This window comes from Chaetodon auriga, chromosome 16, assembly GCF_051107435.1.
Source record: "Chaetodon auriga isolate fChaAug3 chromosome 16, fChaAug3.hap1, whole genome shotgun sequence".
In the NCBI taxonomy this organism is placed as follows: domain Eukaryota; kingdom Metazoa; phylum Chordata; class Actinopteri; order Chaetodontiformes; family Chaetodontidae; genus Chaetodon; species Chaetodon auriga.
Window position 1 is genome coordinate 16,358,456 of NC_135089.1, and position 25,450 is coordinate 16,383,905.

The 25,450-nt window shown below is 43.0% G+C and overlaps 4 protein-coding genes across 4 annotated transcripts; all 4 read left to right on the forward strand.

The window, feature by feature from the left end:
* The first annotated feature begins 379 nt into the window (after positions 1-379).
* On the forward strand, positions 380-3,285 carry LOC143333925 (thiosulfate sulfurtransferase-like). The gene is made up of 2 exons (XM_076752310.1): positions 380-1,091; positions 2,319-3,285. The coding sequence occupies exons 1-2, from the start codon at positions 500-502 to the stop codon at positions 2,612-2,614; spliced, it is 888 nt and encodes a 295-aa protein (XP_076608425.1). The 5' UTR covers positions 380-499; the 3' UTR covers positions 2,615-3,285.
* A 54-nt stretch (positions 3,286-3,339) lies between these two features.
* On the forward strand, positions 3,340-5,535 carry LOC143333924 (3-mercaptopyruvate sulfurtransferase-like). The gene is made up of 2 exons (XM_076752309.1): positions 3,340-3,980; positions 4,437-5,535. Exons 1-2 carry the CDS (start codon positions 3,392-3,394, stop codon positions 4,733-4,735), a joined length of 888 nt encoding a protein of 295 aa, XP_076608424.1. The 5' UTR covers positions 3,340-3,391; the 3' UTR covers positions 4,736-5,535.
* Positions 5,536-7,291: 1,756 nt separating this feature from the next.
* LOC143334359 (SUMO-conjugating enzyme UBC9-like) lies at positions 7,292-11,850 on the forward strand. Its single transcript, XM_076753129.1, has 7 exons — positions 7,292-7,630; positions 7,885-7,970; positions 8,141-8,224; positions 8,829-8,901; positions 9,393-9,502; positions 10,239-10,318; positions 10,459-11,850. The coding sequence occupies exons 2-7, from the start codon at positions 7,905-7,907 to the stop codon at positions 10,520-10,522; spliced, it is 477 nt and encodes a 158-aa protein (XP_076609244.1). The 5' UTR covers positions 7,292-7,630; positions 7,885-7,904; the 3' UTR covers positions 10,523-11,850.
* Positions 11,851-17,879: 6,029 nt separating this feature from the next.
* On the forward strand, positions 17,880-24,744 carry il2rb (interleukin 2 receptor, beta). The gene is made up of 10 exons (XM_076752829.1): positions 17,880-17,992; positions 18,807-18,904; positions 19,080-19,224; positions 19,410-19,476; positions 19,585-19,678; positions 19,892-20,037; positions 20,921-21,101; positions 21,646-21,748; positions 21,863-21,968; positions 22,459-24,744. Exons 1-10 carry the CDS (start codon positions 17,988-17,990, stop codon positions 23,224-23,226), a joined length of 1,713 nt encoding a protein of 570 aa, XP_076608944.1. The 5' UTR covers positions 17,880-17,987; the 3' UTR covers positions 23,227-24,744.
* The last annotated feature ends 706 nt before the right edge of the window (positions 24,745-25,450 follow it).

The window sequence follows — 25,450 nt, forward strand, 5'->3', positions numbered from 1 at the left end:
GAGCTGTGCCCCACACAGTGACTGATCTCTCTGTGCTTGCTTTGAGCTCACGTTGCTCTCTTCAGTACTCCTTAGGTTTTGTTCAGCTCGCCTCTATTTCGGTTTGTATGATATTTAAAGTTACTTGGTGAACTTGTTTCGTAACGTACGTGGTGCATTTGACAAGACAGAGCTGTTCTGTAAATAGTTTTCAAATAAACAATAAATATAGCAACTTCTGATCAATCCATATCAATTTCAGACTTACAATAATGTACCAATTTAAGCTCCACCCATTCCCGCTTAAACCACGCCCACTCCGAATACAGATACGGATACAGATAATTTAGATAGTTGAACAGATACAGATATAGATGCAGATAGTGGTGTACCCGCTCATCCCTACCATCCACACTCCTAACCGGTTGGTGGAGGTGCTGTGCCGTTTCCTCGTTCCGCAAGCAGAGCTTCGTAGATAAGGCTGGGTGAGTTAAGGACAGCTGCACTGGCTGGTGTCAACATGGGAATGCAGACCCAAGCTCTCGTCTCTGCCAAATGGCTTGCAAACATGGTCAATCGCAACCTTGTCGGACCGCGTTTGCGGATCCTGGACTCGTCCTGGTATCTGCCGATGATGAACCGGGACGGCAAGAAGGAATTTGCAAGGAGTCACATCCCAGGGGCGTCGTTTTTCGACATCGACGAGTGCGCGGACAGATCCTCGAAGTTTGATCACATGCTACCATCCGAAAAGTTTTTCGCCGATTACGTTGGGAATTTGGGGATCGGGAATGACAGCCACGTGGTGGTTTACGACGCCAGTGACTTTGGGGCATTCACCTGCTCCAGGGTTTGGTGGATGTTCCGCTTTTTTGGCCATCCTCAAGTGTCGGTGCTGAACGGGGGCTTTAGGAACTGGGTCAAGGAGGGCCATCCGGTCTCAGGGACGTACACCAAGCCTGAGCCAGCCCGCTTCACCGCCACCGTGAAGAACTCGTCCTGGGTGAAGTCTTTTGAGGAGATCACAAAGAACATCTCAACCCAGGAGCTGCAGGTGGTAGATGTGAGGCCCTATGGGAGGTTCCGCGGAATAGAGCCAGAACCAAGAGAGGGTGAGTCTTACATTTAACATGTCTGCACTCCAGTATTTTAAACCTCCAAATTCATCATTTTCAAGACTCTTTGCAAACTTGTAGGTAACCTGAATTGTAGGTTTTTCTTCTGCCATTATGAATTCATTGTTATTAATTATAGTGATTGTTCCAAGGCTGCCTGTTAACTTCAAAGTTAAGAACCTTTTTTTTATTATGTTCATTTTTTCTTATTTTGTCCAGTTGTACATTGCAGGCAGAAGTAATTTTACTTCCAGGGCAGCTGCACAGATGTGTCATTCATCTAAATGAACTGTGTGTCAGCTTCCACAGAGACCTGACAATCAAGCAGCTTTTCAAGACAGAGTGTAAACCTCACATTGGCCTGCAGACATGATCAGCAGTCAGCTGACTGCCAGAACTGTTGGTGCAACAGAATCACTGCTGCATGCACTGAGGGGGTTCAAATATCAAGATACATTATGGCAAACGCACGACAGCTGCTAAAGCAAAGAGAAGCAGTCCTCACAAACCCTCCAAAACAGTGATTAAAAAGATTCTTATCAGGGTGCAGCAAGGTTATAAACATCAGGCTGATCTGATAGACTCTCAAAGTCTCAAAGGTAATGTTTACTAAAGGGATTGACTTCTAGTATTGTCCATGTATGAGCGATCAAACAGAAGTGATTTGTTGGGATTTAATTTGTTCAAAGGAAGGTATTTATGCAAACGTCAGTGTTTATAACAAGCACATGTGAAGAAGCATTTGTTCAAATCAACAGCTGAGGTCAGAAAGTGTTTGATTTCTGACATAATGCCTTGTGTATTTCTTTAACATTAAATAGTCATCACTAAATAAGCAATAGACACATTTTACCTTTGGACAAGCACATCCTTAGCTGCTATTTTGCGAACTAGCACATTCAATTAGGTGTGTGCAGTTCTTTTTCACATGCACACAAAAGGTATGCAACTGCAGGCTGTCAAATGATCAATGTCAAACTCAAATTATTAATGAAACCAACTTGCTTCTATACAAATGTTGCTAAATCCTGATTGGTGCATGGGAATACGTGACATCAAGTGTTTCCATCTGAAACACTCTCATGTGGAGTGAAAACTGTAACTTAAGCACAGCATGTTGCGTCCATGTTGGATCCCATCATTTACAGCAAGAACCAATGAGACATATTTTACTGTAATACAGGTGTGTGCAAAGAGTTAAACTACTTTGTCATTGTCCTGCAGGTGTCCAGCCGGGTCACATACCTGGCTCCAAATGCATGCCTTTCTTCGACTTTCTCGATGAGGATGGCATGATGCTCTCCACGGAGAAGCTGAAGGAGTTCTTCGAGAAGTCACTGGTGGACCTGAATAAGCCAGTCTGTGGATCCTGTGGCTCCGGTGTGACCGCCTGTCACGTGGCACTGGCTGCCCATCTGTGCGGTGCCCCTGAGGCCTCTGTGTATGATGGATCCTGGTATGAGTGGTTCACCAAGGCTCCGCCAGAGCATGTCGCCTCCGAGGCCAAGAGCAAGCTTTGAGTATGACCAAGATGTGACAAAGCTGAATTCACTTTATATGATTGGCTGATTCACTCATTGGTTCATTGTAATTTAACCTTAACAAGAGATACTTTGATCTCAGAAATGAGCAGAGATTTAACCCTTAAATTTACGCTGTGCACACAGAAATGCTAGTGGAAGCTTGTTAGAGGATTTGCAGGTGGATGTAACACTAAGCTTTATTTTAAATGTGAAACCACGCTATAGATGACGGACTGTTTGTTGGCAGCATAGAAGTAGGTTCCCCCATTATTTGAATACAGCTATCATCTCTGCAAGAACCTTATATTTTGTTTTCTAGCTCCCATGAGATGAGAATTCCACCTAAATCCTGAATATTGGAGAGCTTTCTCCTTCTCCAGTGCCTTCCCTCTGTGGACCTTTCAAGAAATGTGTGTGAATGTCGCACCCTGCTGGTGCTTTAGGTGAAGTGCACTTTGTGAAGACGAGCCTTGGAGGACTTGGAAGAGTCCACTTTTCTAAATGCACTACTTGTGTGCCTTTGCTTCTACTTCAGTTTATCTTGTTAAAAAATATACATATATATATATATATACATATATATTCAATGAGTTTGAATATGTGATTTTAAATAAATCTATTTTTTCATGTTCACAATGGCTTCTTATTAAAAACGTGTGAGGATGTGCACCCTGCCTTGTGTTTTTTGAGCATTTCCATGAACTTTCCACGTCGTCCTTCAAGGGCGCAGTCGTCCTGAACGCCTCACTCTGCATATCGTGCTGCCTCTTCATCATGGCGGCGCGGAGCAGGGCTATGGTGACGGGTCAGTGGCTGGCCGATGCCATCAGAAACAACCTCATCGGGCCGAAGCTTCGCATTCTTGACACGTCGTGGTACCTCCCGAAAACGAAGCGCGACGCGAGGGCTGAGTTCGCGCAGAAGCACATACCGGGCTCCTCGTTCTTTGACATAGACGAGTGCTCTGACAAGACCTCTGCGTTCGATCACATGCTGCCTGCTCCCGGACACTTCTCGCAGTATGTCGGGGGTCTGGGCATCGGGAACGACACGCACGTCGTCGTGTACGACACCAGCGACTTTGGGTCGTACAGCGCGCCTCGGGTGTGGTGGATGTTCCGGCTGTTCGGACACAATCTGGTGTCGGTGCTAGACGGTGGCTTCAAAAACTGGCTGGCCGACGGCTATCCGGTGACCTCTGAGTGGTCCAAGCCGGAGGGGAGAGAGTTCAGGGCGACTGCCAATCAGTCGCACGTGAAGAGCTACGAAGACGTGCTTGAGAACGTCAGGAGCGGGCAGGTGCAGGTGGTCGATGCCCGGTCAGCAGGGAGGTTCAGGGGCACTGAGCCAGAGCCCAGAGATGGTGAGCAGGACGGCAAGGTGTAAAACTAGAGACCTGTTTCAGTGAACTTTGCTTGTCTTAGGTTTCTATCATCAAGATCTGTTCACAGGGAAAGATGCAACAAGTGGACAGCTTAAAAGATGTAGGCTGCAAAATACATCACTGGTTCCACCCATAGGACATGCATGATTGCTTTCATGTCTATTGTATGTAATAAATAGAATTTGTCATTATTTACATTTTGTTCTCCAGCGATTAATCAAAATTACTGATATTACTGAGAAGTTGTCAGAGAGATGATGTAACTGTCATGGACTGAGCCGCCTCCATGATAATTAATCAAACCATCCTCTGATGAAGGCCAGTAGATGTGGCTGAAAGCACCAGAAGAAATCTAGTTGTTTTTGTTTGTTTGTTTGTTTTTTGTTCAAAGCACAAAGTCGTCATTGTGTAAAATCGTCTGTCTCACCCTCATAGACACGCTGCCGGGCCATTTCCCCGGGGCCATCAACATGCCATTCACTTCTTTCATGGACACTTCTGGAAAGGAGCTGGGAAATGAGGACCTGTCCAGGCTGTTCAGAGAGGCCGGGGTGGACCTGGAGCAGCCGCTCTGGACTACCTGTGGGTCTGGCGTCACGGCGTGTCATGTTGTTCTAGCTGCTCACCTGCTGGGGCACCCTGGGGTGTGTGTTTATGACGGCTCCTGGTCTGAATGGTTTAAAAGGGCATCTCCAGATCTTATCATCTCAGAGGGAGAGGGAAAGAAGGAGTGAAAGAGGAAAGGCAGTGAACGACTACAAGCAAGGATGTGAGGGGATGCAATGTGTTTACTGCCAATAAGGGTGATAGATCAAGACCATAAAACTCAGTCTCTTCTATTACTGAGGAGATAGTACAGGCTGTTTATGGCTGTGTGCAGTGAGCTTGTTAAGAAGCCTAATTAATGACGTAACAGTTACACGTTTTCACCATAAACCTTTAATGAAAATCTTTATTGAACTATGCAAATTATCTCAGTTTCCATTACAGAAATGCTGCATATTTTAGAAGAGTTTACACTATGCTGAAATAACATGATAGGCTTTGTTTGTTCATTGATATTGCTATCATGGGACTCTGGATGTGCTGATGAATTCGTTTACAGATGCTACAATAAATGGATATTTGAGGTTCTCTTATGCTACATATGGGGGGGGGTCACATCTTTCGCTTTACAATATGTCTCGCTCATATGGAGGAAAAACTCTCTTACTCAGTAACCAGGAATGTAAATATTTAGCTGTGTTGGAGGATCCATGGAGACAAAAGGGCAAAATACATAGACGAAAGAAGTACTGGTTAACCACATCTCCCTCACAATCAATGGGGTTATGAGAAACAATGTTAGTCTTTTTCCTCTGGTTTTTTGCTGGTTTTGACACAAAGTCGAAATGTTTTGCTATTGTACTTTCACTTTATAGCATTTTTATCCTTTGCAAAGTTACAATGCAGTAACATTTTCTTCTGGGGTTGGAAAAGTGAAGCTGACAATAGGCCTGCAAAAAGACTGCAGCTTTTGCTGAGACACAACACACACACAAAAAAAAAAAAAAAAAAAAAAAAATTTAGGATGCTGACGCAGAGGAAATCAAAACCAGTTCAGTCCGGTTCCTGTGCTTGATTTGAGGTGTCTGGCAAGATGCCCGATTTTCAAAACAAAGTTTATGCCGTACAATGTTCAGTATTCAGCTCATAGGGGACTGGAAATGTGCACTAATGTGGAAAAAAATCATCTAAATTGCTGAGCAAAAGTCCCATTTTGAGAGTGGCTTAGAAGACTGAAGTGGAAGCTGTGCTCTTCTAACAAACTGCATCACCATCTTTTGGTTGAAGAAATTTGGCACATCTTTGAATTGGTCAACATAGTGATTATTGAGTTATCTTAACAATAGTTTACGATGTCAGCTGTTACTATGTTCCACTGAGGTAAAAAGAAAACTGAAGAGACCAGAACAGACAAGCGTTACCACTGGGCAAAAGAGAACGAATACGTCATTTTGAACAATTCTTCACGAGTTGTGGACTACTGTCTGCAGGGGAATGTATTGCATAAAACAACTCAAATCTCCCACTCTGTGCCTGACAGCACCTTTATTGGTGTCTGTTTAGCTTCTGACCCTCACTAACTGACGCACAAGCCATATGCACAAAACTGTAACGTCGTTATAGAAACTGGCAATAACCTCAATGTTCACATTGCATGCAATAGTCTAAAGTTTAAATCAATCCATTCTATACATTCATGAACATAGCAAACTTTTCAATGCTAATGTACTGTAAGCTGGAGTTGCAACTGATTCCAGATAACCTGCAAATGAAAAGCATATGTAAAGTGTTTGGCAAAGGTACTGCTGCAGTAGTTAATGTATTTGGGCAGATGAAAATCTTTCAACATTGTTCTTTTCCGAAGCCTGTATTACACATAACTGTAGATCAACCCATTGTAGCATTATAACACACCATTGTATCTTTGTGAAAACATTATCAATAAATTCAAAGCTGGTAAAAATGATAAGACTGCATTTTTCATGACTTCCACTCTGAATTTGATTTTCATTTTGACTTTCCCTGAATTGTCCCCACTGACCAGTGGAACACCGGTGGCATGGTGGCACACTGCCACCGGTAACACTGTCGCCTCACAGCTAGAAGGTCCTGGGTTTGATTCCCACGTAGGGCGCTGTGGGCGTGTCCTCCACCATGTCTTTGGTGCCTGCTGCTGAAAAGGGGCCTTTCTGTGTGGAGTTTGCTTGTTCTCCCTGTGTTCACCTGCATCCTCCATACCCCCCCCCCCCAAATACACACACACACACACACACTCTAAAACCAAACCACCTGACCAATGGTGACAAGAAGAAACTGGCAGCCCACCACTCCTGCTCTGCCACGGAGCAAGGACTTACCAGGATGGGTTAAACACGGAAGAAATAATTTCACTGATGTGCATGTTGTGTAGTTGTATGTATTCACTCACATCATTCATGTGATGTTGCTGTGATTAATAAACTAAAGTCTTTTAACTGTAGAGAGTCCCACCTGCTTAAATAGCATTTAATTCTAATGCACACATATAACGTATACTACCTAGATATTATAAATACCAGCCAGGTTGATGTGAAAAATAAATAAGTAAACAAAGTAAAAAGGGGGAGTGAACGTTGATTCAATTAGGAGACACGGTTCAAAATGATTGAATCATCCGAAGGCGTTAACTACCCAGTTGAATGCCACAACAAAGATGGCCGACAATCTCTGACGTGTGTCATTCGGTTGTCCCGTAAACTGCCTGAAGGTCCTACCGAAATAAACAAATTGGGGTCCTTCTTGCGATAGGCTAGCTGTTGAAACGGTGTTACGAGTCACATTGTTTTACACAACTGTGATGAATTGTCCAAAAATAACACAAATATATGTCGATTAGAGTGTTTGGGGAATGCTGATTAAATCAAAGTTTCTTTTGGTTTGGTCATTTTCGCTCTAACTGGTCCAGTAGTTGAGGTTGTGACCGTCGAAGGGTGTGTTATTTCGGTCGCCGTCAACAGCAGCAACGTTACCGTTAGCGAAGTCGTCAAGCTAACGTTAGCCTTCAAACCCAAGTAATTCTGATATTTAGCCAACTAAACTAAGAGGTAAGTTCAGCAGAAAGGATGCCATGTGTCGTTTGTGAGGGTGGTAGATTTTGTTCCGTTTTAGCGGATTTTAGTGGCTACATTACCCGTTTAATTTCCACCGGTCGCGTAAACAAGTAACGTCGATGTCAGTGGTATCTCGTAAACGGCCAAGATGTCATTGGAATGTGCAGAATAATCCACTGAGACGACGTTACTAGCCTGTGAGCAGCTTGGATTGAATAATTAATCTGTTTTGGTTTGTATTTCCACAGGGAGGCGTTGATGAGCAGCAATGTCTGGCATCGCTCTGAGCAGACTGTCCCAGGAGCGCAAAGCCTGGAGAAAAGACCACCCATTTGTAAGCAGCAGGATGGTGATCCTTAGTCACCCGTTTGCCCCATGTTTCTTTGATTTCATTGATTTGTTTTCTAACTTTTCTGAGTGCCACTGGCACAAAGTAGATCACACTTCAGCCAACTAGACCTCAGGCTGTCCAGTGATGATGTCCATCTCATGTAAACCACACAGGGTTTTGTTGCTGTGCCTACTAAGAATCCTGATGGAACCATGAATCTGATGAACTGGGAGTGCGCCATTCCGGGGAAGAAAGGAGTAAGTTACCTGCTGACACACAGCCAGCTGCAGGCAGCAGCTACCTTCATGCCATGTTATCATCTGCTTGCACACCTGCATTCAGAATGAGTGTAATGGCAGATTGTGTGCTATTATGGCATGTGTATGGCTGCAAATTAAGTAACACACATCAAAGCTCATTCAGAAATCTCTGTGCCATGCATTTGTAATAAAGGCCAGACCACATGGCTTATAAAATGACTATTTTTTTACTGTAATTACTTCAAGTAATGAAGTCAGTTTATTGCCCACGTCCTGTTTCGACCTAGCCAAGAACAACATAAAGATGCAACCCCTGGGTATATAGCGGGCAGTTTATGTTACACCTCCATGTGTTTCCTTCTTATTTAAGAAAAGCATGCAGCAAAAACAGCTTTGGTCGCCACACAGAGACAGGCAAAGGATGAAAGTCGAATTTTGCTTTCAGTGTGATAACTGGGCCACATTTCTTTTGACTGTGGCTCCCCGTTGAAATACGCCGGTGTTTTGAAGGTCATTCGTGTATCGTTCCTTTTGTGTGGTCCTTTGATGTTTTCTCAGCGACTGTGTTAAAGCAGTTTTTACTTCTTTATTCTGCCATTAGACCTTGTGGGAGGGAGGACTCTACAAACTCAGAATGCTGTTCAAAGATGACTACCCTTCCTCACCACCCAAATGTGAGTACCCCTACACACTTGGTACATACTTGATGAAACAGGAAAAGCGCAGGAAATAAGAGATTTGGCAGCGCTGACGGTCTTCGAGGCCCAGTCAGCACACCGCCGTGTGTAAACAATGACCCCAAGCAAAAGATGACAGTGTCTTTTAATCTATATTTTTGCATAATAGTTAGTATATAATACCCTGACTGGTAAAGTTGAATGATGCTACAGTCGAGCATCACAGTGCAGTGCTACTGTTCCACTCTTTAACGAAAACCTCAGTGAGTTTAGTGAGGGAAAATGTAGTCTCTGTCATGGAAAAGAAAAATGACAAAACAACAGCACTTTCACAGATCCTCTTGTGTTTTAGACATGATGAGTGAAAAGTGTCAGGTAATGACGGTTTTCTACATTGCCTACATTATATTTGTGATTGAAATCTTCAATTTTGCCACGTCAGGCTTGCTTCAAGCTTTAAAGTGCCGACTTTCTTTTCAATCACCCAGGCAAGTTTGAGCCACCAATATTCCACCCGAATGTCTACCCATCCGGCACCGTGTGTCTGTCCATCCTGGAGGAGGACAAAGACTGGAGGCCTGCTATCACCATCAAACAGGTCTGAACACTCACATCTCTACAGCAAGATTAGAAAAGCTTTGAATTTTGAGTCACTTTCAGTTTTAACGTTTAGATTTCATTTTATTTCTAGCTTTCAGAGCCCGTTTGTTCATTTTAGATTCCCAGAAAGCTTTATTTTTAGCTTTACAGTCGTTTTAGGTTGAAATAAATGCTTCTAATTCAGATGTTTGTATATATTTTCAATGTACATGTAGCATGGAGGGCTACTTGCATTTCATTGTTCAACTTTTTGTCGAAAAATGACAATAAATAAACCTTTGATGCGTCATTGCTAAAAAAGCAATGTGTTCATTTTATTTTAATTCATTTTAATTAGTTTTGTAACCAGGCAATATCGTGTCAGTTCAGTTTGAGCTTCTTTTTTTTTTTAACGGTATCATTTTTCTTAAGTTTCAGTTTACATCGATTTCTGTTTTCTTGCTTGTTTTCGTTGAAGTTTCAGTTTTCATTTACAGTGAAAACTCTGCTCGACAGTCCCTGTCTCATCAGCAGCGGCGGTGGCTGGGTTACTTGTCAACTTGTGTACCAGTGCTTCATATGCAGTCATGACCTAATTATGACTTGTAATTGTGCGGTGCAGTCCCTGAACGCAACACTTTTGTATTGAATGGATCCAGGAGATTTAACTGCTGTGAAGACATGAACACACAGCCAGCAGAGGTTCACATAACCAACAGACTGTCACACTCACTGCAGTCTGACTGTGTTTTCAGATCCTGTTGGGTATCCAGGAGCTGCTGAATGAGCCGAACATTCAAGACCCAGCACAAGCAGAGGCTTACACGATTTATTGGTAAGTGTGTCTGCTTTGACCACTTGAGTTGTTGGACAAGTCACAACACAAAAGAAGAAAGACATGTTTCCTGTTCTTTCAGTGCTTTATACGTCCATATGTTATCTTTGTCTTTATCTCTTTGTGTTTTTGTGTCTCAGTCAGAACAGGATGGACTATGAGAAGCGGGTAAGGGCACAGGCCAAGAAGTTTGCCCCCACATAGAGAGGAGAGCTGGCCTCTTTCCCGCCTGAGCAGCCTGAACTGATGGAGGTTACAAACAGGAGGCAGGCAACACCTGAAGGACCACTCCAATAAGAATCCAGTTTTGAGTATTATTATGCTACTACACAGGTGGCGAGTGAGCCTATTTTTCTTTCCTTTCTTTCTATTTTAAACAACAAAAGTTCAGCAAGATCTTCATTTTACCTGTCTTCAAGAAATATTCATGCATTTCTAATGCATAGCCGATGATCCTAGAACTCTGCTGTCAACACGACCTTTGCTTTTTGTAACTCTTGTATAATCCATATCTGCAGTTTTGTCATGAGTGCTGCCGAGCTCACTCGTGCCTCCATCAATACTGTAAATCATTCTAATGTACCAACAGAGTTGTAGAAATAAGATTTCATGTCCAAACCACTCTCTCTGTGTAATATTCAGTCGATTGTGGCAGAGGAGGAGATTTCGCTTGTTCTTAAACTTCCAGTTTTAAATCGAACCCCACAAGTATTGTAGATAGTGTTTCATGAATATGGGCATGAACTTGGACAAAGTTCTTGGAAGTAAATCCTCCAATTGTGCTCCCGATCCCTTGTTTTGTTCCTGTCACACATCCATCACATCTGAGTTTCCAGAAAAGCATCAAAAGAATACTGGCAACACGTCAAATTCAGGCAAAAGACAATCCTGGCACTTGTAAATGGGCTGGAAGCTGAACGGTGGTAGTTATGTACAGTAGGTGGGAAGAATCACAGATGGGAAAAACGCATGGATCGGGGCATGCTTCCACCACTGAGTTGCAATCATCCATTGCAGTGGAGCTAAGATAACCGTAGTGTTGAGATTCTTTTCATGAATCCAGCTTGGAGTGTTTAACACCAATGAGCTTCATGCACATTCAACACCAGCATGCCATCAGCTTCCCCACATGCTGCAGAATGAGGCCGAGGAGAAGCTGTTGAAGTGTTGCTGTTTTCGTTTCGCTTTGAGTCATTTTACCCCACGACGCTTACAATACAAATACAAACCTGTACAAATCAAGAAGTCGATGTATCTTCGAGTCGACCTGGCAAACAGGAGCTGAAGGATCCTCATTGGAATGGCCTCTCAACCAGCAAGGAAGACGGATAGAAAGTGCACTTGAGAGCGAGCGAAGGCCTGAGATTTTTTTGCCTCTGAATAAACGAGTGCATGTACATAATATAAATAATGAAATACTGTGGAAGTTATGTTTTATATTGTTTTAGCCAGTTGACATTTGTGTGTGGTATTATAACAAAGAACACAATAAATGGCATACAATTGTGAAATAAAGTTGAGGAAAAGGATAATTTTTTCCTGTCAATTTCTTTTCAACCGAACTGGAGTATTTTTTATGGGACCAGTCTGAATTACAAAGGGAGCCTCCAAAAGAGACCTGAGCTTGATAGAGGGATCTCTAAAAAACCCAGAAATGAACATTAGCTTTCAAAGTGATGCAATGAAAGATGAGAAATACATCAGCATGCAGTGAAGACTCCGCTGCCCTCCTCATCATACAGCTCTCACTAATCTGAATAGATTTTTTCTCTTTGTAATATTCAGTATTAGAGGCAGCAGCAGCAGCCTGACAAAGCCTCTGTCTCTCCCTGAAGTCATCCTGGAATCTGACAGACTTTTAACGGCTGATACATCGCCCCAAAATCAGAGACCTGATGTGACACTGGAACAAGTTTCCCCCGTTGAATTAAAGCTATATGTGGTGAGCAAGTTGTGTACAGATGATTTTGAACGTATTTTCATCAGTTAAAGCAGCTGTAAGCAAAACATGACAATTGGTCCCAAATAAAATGAAGACACACAGAGGTGCTGTGTGTCCTAATGTTCCACCATCCATGACCTGTACACACTGATCTCACATATCTGCTGTCGCTTGAAAACTCAGCATTTCACGTTTTACTGTCAGGATATCAAAATAAGCCTTGACATCATGTGACGAACCATTCTTCTAAACGCTTTCCTCGATTTCTGCCTCACTATTGTCAGTAAAGCCAGACAAATATTATGACAGCGAAGAGCAAAAAACACCACAGTGATTGTGTAAAATGAATGAGTGGACGTGTGCGCTTCACTGTGTTTTTCCACATCAAGGTGTTATCTGATCATTTATTCTAAAATGTCACCGTTTTGATCTTATTTTTTCCTCTCCTTCCTGTCCAGAGGTGACACCTGATGTAATGCTCTCGGGTGTCTTGCGTGACATTCTTCAGAAATGTAACACCTTTCGTTTTGACCCACCTCTCCAGCAGTTTATCTCAGTATGACCTCAATTGGCCGAAAAGACAGAGAACCAGCAAAGACGCAGGTGAGAACCGCTTTTTTTGTTGTTGCTGCTGCTGCTGCTGCTGCTGCGTGTTAACAATGTGTTGTTTTTGCTAGTGATGATTTCCTCTGAACATGTTGTGCTCTAGCTGAGGACAGTACAAAGCCCTCAGGTGCTGCCCCTGTTGCTGCCTCACTACGCTGATACCGGATCAGCCTTTTCATCAACCCACAGCTACCAAAGCTTGGGCCACTGTCTTCGCACCAACATATTTCCAGGTCTGTGCATCCACATCCAGTCTCTGTTCACTCCTCCCAGTGTCCTGAGGTCTGTAGCAGACACTCTTAAATGATCAAACAAGTGCAGGATAAAAGACCACCTCAGGATCAGGCTGTGCAGGCTTTACACTTGTTTCAGAGCAGGAATCACTACCATCATGATTACATATTTTTATATGTTGTTGTCACTGTACATTTTATTGTTTGTAACCTGAAGTGAACTGCAGAACATAACGTTAGCTGAGAGCCTGCCCTTGAGCACAATGGTGTCTTGTAGCGAGGAGTGCAGGAGTGTGCTTGATATCTGCCTCCCTGAAGAAATCAGCCACTATTGATGGGAATGGCCTTAGACTGAAGCTGCACATTAGTTTGAAAGTCATGCAAAATTCATACAAAATTCATACATGAATCATGTACACAAATCCTATAGGTTAAATTTTGTGGCTATTTCACATGTAGTATTCAATATAATAGTTTTGTTCAGAGTACTGCTTTGGTGATATTGACAGTTCTAATGGAACTGCTGCTAACTGCTGTCAATACATTGTTAAGCTAACATGACATTAACATTTCACAGGCAGCGGCCACACGGACAACACTGGTAGTAAATCGAGTGAATCCTGAGGAGCTGAAACAGAGTCTGTGTTATCCTGCTGAATAATTCAGCCGTGAACGTTGCTCACACGCTGCACTGTGCGACTCACTAACAGGTGTTTGACCTTGTCTAGCTGGCATTCAGCTGTCTTCAAAAAATCTACAAAAATCAATGAAGCTGATGGGGTGAAACATTCAAGATATTGTCTTTGTGCTGTTTTCAATATTTGTCAAAAAGGATAAAAAAATGATCACATTCTGATTTGTTCATGTTTTATACCAACTTTTTTGGAATTGTACCTGAAACACTTGCTCTCCTCTTCCTCCTCCATTTGGGATTTTTGTCCTCGCTAGAGCATCAGTCAGTCACTCACTCACATCCTCTTGAGGATGAATTTACAACCCATCGTGTCACTATCATCATGTCAGAATATGATTTTGTTCAACACTTTGGTTTATAAATATGTACTGATATTCCCATCAGCCTGAGCAAACTTTGTGTTTAGTGCTAATTACCAAATGCTAACATGTTAGCACGTCACGCTAAGATGGTGAACTTTGTACCTCAACTAAATTTAAAAACCAAAAAAAAAAAAAAGCATTGTAGCATTGTTGCATTGATATATGTCAATGCAACAATGTCAGCATGTTCATGCATTTATTTGAAGTGCAGACCCGGCATGGCTGTAATTTCTTACTCTTCTTGAATTTTATGTAACTTTTCACACTTTTTCCTCTGTACCCCGTTGACCTCGCGGCCTCCAGGTGCTCCTTTAACATGGAAATCCCTCACCAGTGAGTCCTACATCAGCCACTCTCTGACTGCCTGGCCTGCCGACCCTCATCTCTGGTACGGTCACAAGACAGATGAAATGGGTAGGCACTCTTTTTCCTCCTGTCCCCCTCGTCCTTCCCTGTTTCTCTGTCTGGTCTGTTTGTTCTGATGGATTTTTGCTATCTTTCACTCTTCATAACATGCTTCTTTGTGGCTCGTCTGCAGTCCAGTGGACAGAGAGAAACATCATGAACCAGAAGCTCAGCAAGGTACTGAAGGAAATGGAAAAAAAGGGCACCACAAAATGAGCTTCTGCTTCCTTTCCTGAGACCACAAGATGCACACCGCCCTTGTGATTCACACCTTTGGTTTCTTTGGAAGTACTAAAATAAAGTGTGATTTGCAACCATGAATGTCATAAGATTGCTGCTTAACAATAAACAATCAAGATGAAGGGTAAAGATGAAACACCACAAAAAAGATTATTGGTTAGATAAAACACATGTGATATCAAATTTGGTTTAGGCTAAACCAAAATCTAATCAGTTGGGTGTAACGGCACGGTGGCAACAATATTATGTGTGAGATTTAGTATAAAGCCAGGAAAAAAAATGACAGGTGAACTTGGTTCATCGAGATGCTTTTTCTTCTCCTCAAGCACTGTTGAAAATTTAGGGCACATTAAACACACAACTCACCCACACTAACTAAAACTAAAGAACCTAAAGTGCTGAATGCTACCAGCATGAAAGGGTTATTTATTTCTCCATGAGATGTGTAAAGGCAGCAGAATGGAGGTGGTTTCAGCAGAAACCACCGAAACCTGCTCTTTGTCGCTACCTGCAGCCTCTCTTCTCAAGTCAGACCTATATATACATAAAGAGTATTTGTAGAAGTGATGTGATCCGTTCTTAGATAAGGGAGATCAAGGGGACTGCATGAAATTGCACAATTATTCGACAATGCACAATAATCGACCCAAATAAGCCCCAGCTGAGGTGTTCATTCAGCACTGATCTACAGACAGCAGATCAAACTCACCTGTTCACTCTCACATGAAGCTGATGTCGTCAGTTAAAAGGCTTCTCACATCCTGCCAAATGATCTATAAAGAGACACTGAAAAATAGCCAACATCCCTATTCAGGTTTGCATGTCACCTCTTTTATTTGCACACCGCATTTCTCTGTTGCAGTGTGCAGCAGCAGATATCCATCCAGCACTGCTGCCAAGTATATGGTTAGTTTATGTAACACGCTAATGCTAACACGCTAAACTGAAATGGTCAGCCTGGTAATCATTATTCCTGATAAACACCAGCAAGTTAGCATTGACAGTGTGAGCAGTATTAGCCTGCTAACATGAGCAATTAGAAAAAAAAAAAACACTGCGCAACCATCAATACAGTCTCCAGACCAGGCGTGTCCTCAGCAAGGCGACACATTAATGGGACTCTACATGAATCATATAGAAGGTTAATGTGCAGCATGTTGCACCACAGGGTACTAAGCTGAGTCAATGCTGGCCCCTGTTTCCAAGAACTGTACACATGTGAAGTTTATGACTTCTCCATCAGAGGAGTCAGTGAACAGTGTGAGATCGAGCGGAGCATTCTGATGTCTTCACTCTCTGTCAGCTGGGTTTTTTTTCTCTTTTTTTGGCACTACATTAAGTGTGATGCCTCTTGCATCATGTGTTTTTTTAACTAGAGTTACAAGTTACTGTTCTCACCTCCTCCCCACTGAGCACCCCACCCCCCCACCCCCCACCCTGATCTTTGTGGTCTGTTGATGGAGAATGGTTTCTTGTTGCCTTCCTTCCGAGCACAAACATCACTGTGGTCTTCGCAGCAGCTTCCCGCCTCAGGCACGGCGGACTTTGACCTTTCGCTTAGAGCTATATGCTCTTCTTCCTCCTGCACCTCCTGCACACGTTTCAGCCCTCCCCTGCCCATGTCTCTCCTGTTACCACTGCTAGCTGATGCTGACACCGGAGTCACAGCAGGAACTAGCGGGGGCTGCTTCAGATCACTGTCTGGCCTGCTGCAGGTCTGAGCCCACTCAGGCGCTGAGTTCAAACATGTGTTGCGACATTTGTTGCTGTATGTGTGAATGCGTTGTGGTTCGTGCGTGTATGTACTGCGTGGATGAGTGTTGCACAATGGCCCTTCGCTGAACTTTTAAGATTGAGATGAACAAACTGATCTTACCTATTGTGTTTACTGCATCATACCTGCTGCACACACACACGTTGGCATTAGACTATACAGGTTGGAGTGTAACTTGGTGAAAATATACTTGTACAAAAGTTTCTCTGCTACCCCTTATTCTGCACTCTCCATCTGCAGCATGGTGATTGGGGACGGTCCGAAAAAAAAAATAGGAGCACACACAGGGATTTTTTTTTTTTTTTTTTTCCAGTAGCTCTTGCACGCAAAGGCAAAAATCAAATGTTGATTCTCTTGCCTTCAAACGTGCTTTTCGCCGTAAGCCTTTTTCTTTCCCTGCTTTTCTGACCCAAACACCCCCCAAGTACTTTTTATATAGCCCCTCACGCATTAGTCTGCTCTCATGACGAGGGGTCTTGCATTTGAGACAAAGTAAGGTAACGGGTTGAAATGGACAATCTAACTGACAATCAGAGGAAATCGCTTGAGGCCTGTGGCCACAGAAATTAAATGTTGGGTGACCTTTGAGCAAAGAGCAAAACGTAGGCTGCTGCTTTAATTTTCAACCTTCCCTCAATAGAAGCACTAGAGTACAACATATGTACGTATGTGTGTGTGTGCGCGCGTGTGTCTGTATACCTGCCGTGGTTACGGCTCTAACAGCAGTGGTTTTGGCACTGTGCAACTTCGTGTATGTGTGTGTTTGCATCTTAAGTAACCATGTGATTCTAAATCTAGTGGCTTTAGCATCTTTAATTCTCTGAATTGTCATTTAAAGCTGAGTTTCATTGACATAAACCACTTCATAGGACAGCGTGCGAGAGTCTCTTTATACAACCCACTTTACGTTGTGATTGAAAGCGGATGTGGTGTGCTTGGTATTTCTTCTTTTCAGTGTAATTATCTTAAAACCTGTGATGAGGTCCAGGTAGCTGCTGCTGGTGAACAGGAGGAGGTGCACCACTCTACAACCGCCCCCCTCACTCACACCCCCATCCCCCACCCGGGCCCATCCTCTCTCACTATCACACACAACTTCGCGAAGCTTCCTGTAAGCCCCAGACACAGGCTGTGGTTACAAATGGAAAATGTCACTGGGCACTTTAAAGAAGAGAGAGAGGTTAGAATGGGGAGACTGAGGAATGAATGACAGAAAGAGAGAGAGAGAGAGAGAGAGAGAGAGAGAGAGAGAGAGAGAGAGAGAGAGAGAGAGAGAGAGATGTGCAAGTAGAAAGAAAGAGGGACAGAAACAGACATAAGAAAAGGAAACCTTCTGAACTCGTCAGTCCGGCAGAGGGGACGACAATGTGTTTCCTCTCAGGAACCCTGCGCTACCTTCACTGACTGGGACTCATGAGGTACTGTATCACTTTTCTACTGATGATATTCCAAAATAACTTGAGTCTATATATTCTAACATTTTAACACATGGACATAGCACAGCGTCATTTTTTTTACAGTGTTTTTTCACACCTGCCGTTTTATTGCTTTTAGATGATATTACATAGGTTTTCTTATGCAGAACAAGTGGTTTTGTGTCCTCCGTACATCAATGCATCAATTACGGTGACACATCTGCACTTTTCATGAGAAGTCGCACTCAGTTCAGACTTTAACTGTAAAAGCAGCAACGCCCGATGACTCAAACTGGTGACAAAATGTGTGACCATATGGGAAAATATTTGGCTCGTGACAACACTTCCCAATTATCTTATTATAGCACATACATAATAAGTTCCCTGTGGTGCCGCAGCAGGTGCCAGCGCCTTCAGTCAACTTTCACTTATAACTGCTCTTCTCAGGATGAGTTTTTTGCTCGGTGTGGATCTAGTGTTGTTTTCTCACTCTCAAAAGTACATAGCGCTGATGGTGATTGGCTGACGCGGTTTCAACGGCCAGGTTTCAGAAATGAGTTTCTCTCCATAAGAGAAAAAAAAAAAAAAAAAAAAAACGTTTTCATATTGGTAAAAACTTGTTTGGATAACTGTTCTCAAGCCACCCAGTTACCATGGGGAGGAAAAAATGTTTTAAGATTTACATATTTACACATATTTCTCAGTTTCAATTTTGGATAAAACATGCAAGTTTAAAGTTTCACATTCATATGTTTAAAGCTGCTGATTCAGAGTCTTGTTCTAATGCACAATATGTACTGATCCTCTCTGTCCACAGTCGTATTGTGGTCATGGCCACGGAGATGCCGTGGTCCTTATACGTCCTGGCGGCGCTGCTTTCGGTGGATGCAGCCCACTCTCATAAAGGCTCACAAGGTATAATTGAGTATGTTCAGAGCTGAAATGGTCTCTATGTTACTGTCCTTTAGGCGCAAGTGATAGAAGATAATAACACTACATTTTCATTACAGATCGCTGCTCCAACAACATCCATCAGAACAGACACCTTCCTAATCTCTCTCTTTGTCTGTGGTTATGTCTGTTAATCAAGGACTCTCCTGCGTAAATGACTTCGTCAGCGATGTCAGCTGCACATGGATCGGCTCTCCGGTGGCTCCTGGTGTGAACTGTTTGATCTCTGGTGTGAAGAGAACGAGGGTCCCTGTGAACAACGTGAGACTTCTCAGCCAAATGATGTAAGCTGTTAGAATACTCATCACTGCTTGCCAAAATGTTATGGATAGAATTTGCTGCCTTTTCCTTGGTGATTCCAGGAAGAGAAAAAAGGCTTTCGCTTTGGGCTTTGGAGATGAAAATAGCCGCCTCATCAGTCGGTCAAATCTGCAGCAGTTAATGGTATTTTTGTTCTTTTCTAACTCAGTCGAACCTGCAAGCTGGAGCAGCACGGAGGCTCTCCTCCAGGCTGCAGTTTTACCTTTGTTAATAAAGTAAGTCATGAACACACATCATTCATAAGAACCTCTGAAAACGTTGAAATGCAAACTGAATCTATAACAATGATCCACCATGATTGATTAAATTATGGGTCCCACCAGACATTCAACCCTTTTGAAGTCATGCCTTACATCAGCATGGAGTGTGATGGCGTGTTGGTGGAGAACCTCACAAACTACAAGCCAATTAGTAACAGTAAGTGACCTTTACTTCCCCAGTTAACTGTTTTTAGCTGCCCCTGAAAACGTATTTACAGATCCAGGTATATAAGACATTTGACATAATTTCTCATTCATGTTAATATTAATATACACAGAAATAAAAACCTTTCAAAGCAGCAGGAATGACTTAATTGCACACTTTTCCTTCCGTGTGTGTGTGTGTGCGTGTGTGTGCTTGTGCATGCAGTCAAAATGCATCCTCCAGGTGTTCCCAGTGTCAACAGCACTGCCAATGAGACGTGGATATCGTGGAGTGCAGGAAGTCCACACTCTAACTTCATCAAATCCGTTGACTTCCAAGTTCAAATCAAACAGAAAAAGCAGACATGGAAGGTGGGCGGCAACACACGTCCATGCACAGATGGACATTTTATAGAAATCAACTCATATTTACAGTACTACTCTTTTTCATAACATATTATGTGAGCTTAATAGTGCATCATTGGCACAAATTAACAAGAGCCGAGAGCCAAGAACCATGCGAGCTTTTCCCCGTAAGCACAGCAGTGCATCGAACTAAATGCTAACACCAACAAGCTAACATGCCCCCAATGACAATGAGCTGTAACTCATTATAAGCCCTGTAAAGCCGAGGTTGATGTAGGTTCATCACTATGATCTATGAGAGATCACCTTTCACATTTTTCACAAGGTTCGCGGTGACCGTAGGTTCTTGGAAGTGGAGGGATGAGGCGACGGGTATTCAGCTGGCTGCCATCTGCAACCTCACCGCGCGACATGTCACTCAAAACCACAAAAATGACCCTCATGGTGGCGTCAAACCGGCCTCAGTCAGTCTCAGGCTGCGTTCGCTTTAGTTAGCAGTCAGCGGGTACTTCAGCAACAAGTAAAGCTATTTGCTGTGCTGTTGAGTTAAGCTGAGGCACATCAGCTGTAGCACATAAGAAAACCAGAAAATACTTTCTCAGTTCAAATATGAACCAGTTTCACCAAAATCAGTGAAAGTTCAGAAAGTGCTTTATTGGATGCAAAATGAGCGTCCTCTTTCGAGTGCAGGAGGAGTCACATCATTTATTTATCATTTTCCAGGAAATGGCAAACTCTAAAATACCATTAAGAATACCTTCAAAGTGACTTTTTCACCACAATTGGGCCTGATACTGGCATTTAGGTGATTTATAGCACGAGATGTATCAACATCGATTTTGACTTCCTTGACCCTAATACTGTGATGCTGAATTTTATGTGTTATCAGGAGGCCACCATTCTGTCCACAAAAGAATTAAAGCTAAGACTGCCTTCTTGGCAACTGAGGGGGCACTGCGAGGTCAGGGTGAGGGTCTATCCCACTGACAAGCCTAATAGCCACTGGAGCGACTGGAGTCCAGCAACATCCTGGGTAGGAGCAGCAGACGTGGCAGAATCAAAGAATAAAGGTGACAGCACTTTGCAATTCCAGGTTTTGTGAGTGGCTAATAAAACAGCTCACAGGCTTTTTATTGTGTCGGTCCCAGCTGGATTAAAGTTCACATTTTACAAGGAAATAGATGTTGTTTTTGGGATCCCAAAATGACCCCAAACCAACCAACCACAAAAAAAACAACATCTTGAGTGGCTTCATTGTAATTGAATGCAGAAGTTTTATAAGTCTCTTGCAGAAAAGGCAGGTTTGAACAAGTTTTAATGGTGAGATGCTGTAAATGTAGCGTACATGTAGTGGAGTGTTTTATATGTAAATATGTATGTATGCATAGTGGTTAAATGTTTAGGTTTACCTTTGTCAGCTTTGTTGTCCTTGTTTTTAGCTGTATGGTTCTGTGTAAGTACATTGAAAGCAGAGAAACACCAGAGGCAAATGCTTTGTACGTGTACACATGCTTGGCCAATAAAGCTGATTTTGATTGAGGGTGAAGGATTTGAAGATGAACCAAAAATATTTATATGCATTTTACACATTTTAATGTCTGCTCTCTGTTTCAGAGTGGCCTCTGGATCAGACATCAGTGATGATGTGTGGAGTGATGTTCAGCTTGGGTCTCATATTCGTAATGCTGGTCCTTTGCAGGATTTGCGGGAACAAGGGGTGAATATAACGTTAGCTTGTTTGGTTGTGGTTGTGTGTGTGTTTGTGTGTGTGTGTGTGTGTGTGTGTTTGAATGCAGTGTGTCTAATCAAAGGTTCCCATTTGCTGTTTCAGTCTAATGGTCCCTGGTTGCTGTAGCCCCCTCCACAAAGAGAAGTCAGTGCCAAACCCTTCGAAATACTTCCACACGCTCCACTCTGTCCATGGAGGAAATCTAAAGGTGAAAATAAATGTTCTCCTCAGACATAAAGTCTTTTTGCAACTATATCTGGCCACATAGAGAGTTTTGACTGACTGCAGGTGTTAAAGGAGGCAGAGCCTTTGCTGTTCGGGGCCCCTCCGCCGTTGCATGACCTCCTTGCTTATTTTCAGCTTGCAGTTCTGGTTCAGGTTAGAAGTGAGGGTGTGTCACTCCCCGCTCACCACTGATTGCCAGTAAAAAAGACAGAGTTGCGGCCACAGTCTGTCCCAGATTCGGAACATTTTAAAATTTCAAGTTTAAATTTGTAAATTGCGAAAGGACAGGCCTCTGGGTGTGGTTGGTCTGGTGCTTTTTTTCAACCAACACTGATAAACAAACTCAAGCACGCACTCACATAAATAGCACCTTCTGAAAATCAGAAATGAACATTGAGTCTCACGTCGTCGGGACGTTCATGACATGCATCAGATGTATTTCCTGCTCTGAATCTCTCTTTCTATTTCCACAGAAATGGCTGAATCCTCTGTCAGCTCCTGAATCATTCTTCACAGCCCAGCCACACGACCACATCTCCACGGTTGAGTTGTGCAAAAGCTCTGACGTGGTCCCCTCCACCTCTCCCTCCTCCAGCTCCACCTGCGCCCTGCTTCACTCCAAGAGCTGCTCCTCGGCCGGCTCAGACACCAGCGGGGTCGCTGACAATTCCTCCTCTTCTTCGTCTGGCTTCTCTAACATGGGCTACTTCTTGTGCAGCTCCTCCAGCAGCTCAGCTCGAACTAACCCCAACCCCGCCTACTTCACCTATCAGGATGATCTCCACAATCTGCACGGCAGCCACAACCTTCACCTCTCCCTTCGCCCTTCCACCACCACCTTTCCAAGCTATGAAAGCTTGAAGAGGGAGCCGCAGAGCCCAGACTCTGGCTTTGGCGTCGGAATGGAAGATGAAGAGGACAGGGAAGATAAAAAGGCCGTGGGTGTAGAAGGGGAAGAGGTTTCTGAGGATCACCAGACCTGTCCTCTTCTCATCCTCCCTCTCCATCACCCTTCCCAGATGTGCCCCCCCTTCTCCCCTCCACCCCCTCCGAATGTTCCCAGTCTAACTCATGATAGTCAACAGGTGGATATACCTGTGGTGGATGCCGGCGGTAGCTATGCAGCCTGGCCTTTGACCAGTGCCATGTGCAGGTCTTCTTCCATGCCTGTGGAGCCTTGTAAAACAGGGTATCTGACCCTCAAAGAGCTACAGACAACATTCAGCAATAAGTCCATCTGAAAAATGTGTCATTTATCTGGAAGACTGCCTGCGCCATCATTGTAGACTTAATGTGTTTGTGTCATAAGCAACCTTACTGATTGAGTATTTACACATCCAACAGACACTCAGCTATGCTGGCATTTATGTTGAGTAATATTTCTGGATGTGGTCCAATATTCACTCTTTGTCTCCACCAGCTCCCAAAGGAAACATCTGTCTCTTTAGCTGCTAAATGCTCCACTAATTACTAACCTTGTCAGCTGTTCAGTGCTGGACAGTTGGTTTACAGTGGTTTTATCAGAGCGCTTTTTCAGCCGCCTGCTGCTGCTGCTGCTGCTGGAAATAAGTTTAATAAGAGCAGAGAGCCTGAACCAAAAAGGTGAAGACATGGGCCGGAAATCTAAAATAATGAACGAAAACGCTCCATAGTGCTGAAGGGAAACGGCAGAGTTGGGTGATAATTCTGTGCTACTACATCTACACCGACCCCTTTCACATGACACACAGCCATTTGATCAATTATAAAAGTACGTAATTCTAATCAGTTTATGTAGCAGGTCTTAAGAATCTGGTGTCAGAGAAAACCAGAGTCTCTTGTGAATGCTGTTTATAGGAAATGTATTGTGAATGGAAATGCTGGCTCATTATTTTGCTGATACATATGTAATATAATGTACCATACTTTCATAGCTGAACATGTACAATACTGTGGAACTCCTCATAGGTACTTCACCATCAGCTTTATTTGTTTCAGCACGCTTTATTTGCATTAGTATGAGAATGTATGTGAAATAGCATTACAAGTAGACATCACTTTAAACTAAATGCTACTGTCAGTTATTTATGACACTGTCTTTGAAAAAAAAACACACAAAATGCAGTTTTGACTAGTAACATCATTTTAGAGTAGAAAAAGAAAATTTGGCAAAGTAAAAAATTCTTCATTCCTGCAGGCGGATCTGTGATTCTGAAAGCAGAGAAACGAGATTTAAATGTGCTTTGGTCGTGTAATAAATCACCTTTACTACAGAGCATGTGAGCATTGACAAGACGTTGTGTTAATAGATGTCCGTTCGTGTTCGCACAGTCGAATCTGATGTTTCAGCGTATTACTAACCAACTCTACAGCAACATTCAAGCATTAAATTCCATGATTTTAGTCCATCTACTGTGAAAAGTAAGGCAGCTGGTTTGCCTCCAATGTTTGTTTGTCAATCTCGTTTTTACATCTGCAGAAATGATTTCATGCTGTTGAAGAGGTCAATTCAGCATTATTTCAGAAACAGTGCATCCGTCCCACAAAACACCTGCACCTGGTCAGGTTCACGATCTACCATAAAGAAACGTGTAAACAAGCATAACTGATTTAGTGTAATATTTATCAGATTGCTATTTCTAGATTCCTGCAAATCATTGAGGTCGGTGATAAATGTCGCTGCTCTTGTCTCTATATATATATTGTCTATATATGCAGTGCATTTCCGTTGCACTCGTGACATCTGTGCAAAGACCAAACAAAATAAAACCTCTGGTAGAAATGGGTCACCCTTTGGCTTCCTGTGTCGTTGTGGAGTGAAGGCTGAGGGGTGGGCATGCAAGCTGACAAGAGACAGAGTGCAAGAGGCAGCCTGAGCTCTGTGTGTGTGCGTGTAGTTCTGAGTGTTTACATGTCCTGTCAGGTGGTCCTGGTGGTATGTGCGAGAGTGAGCGCGTGTATTAGAGTGTGGTTTGACATTTAACTCTGACACAACCAGCCAACATCCGCTCACCTCACAGAATTTACAATATTTAGCCATGTCAGTAAGAAACCACACAAGATGCTGCTTTCCATCAGTGTTTCTCCATCTCCACTTTCCATTTCACAAGAGCGTCACCTCGTACATGTCAAACCCAAAATATATCGAGCCACTTCGCTGAATTACACACAAAAGCAGAGATATTTGTTGCTTCGTATCTTGTTACCAAAAACCTCTCAGCAAAATCTTTCCAGCTAAAATACAGCAAACAGAAGACGCTCTTCACACAAATGCAGGTTATTTATGTACACTGCTGTAAATGTATTCACTGATTATTCAGAATTGATTCAGTTTGAGTCAATATACAACCCTGATTCCAAAAGATTTGCTAAAACACAAAACAGAATAATAATTTGTTTATCCTTTTAGACATAAACTCAATTAAAAACAGTACAAAGACAATATATTTGACCTCATTAACTTCATTAGTTTTTGGAAATATCAGT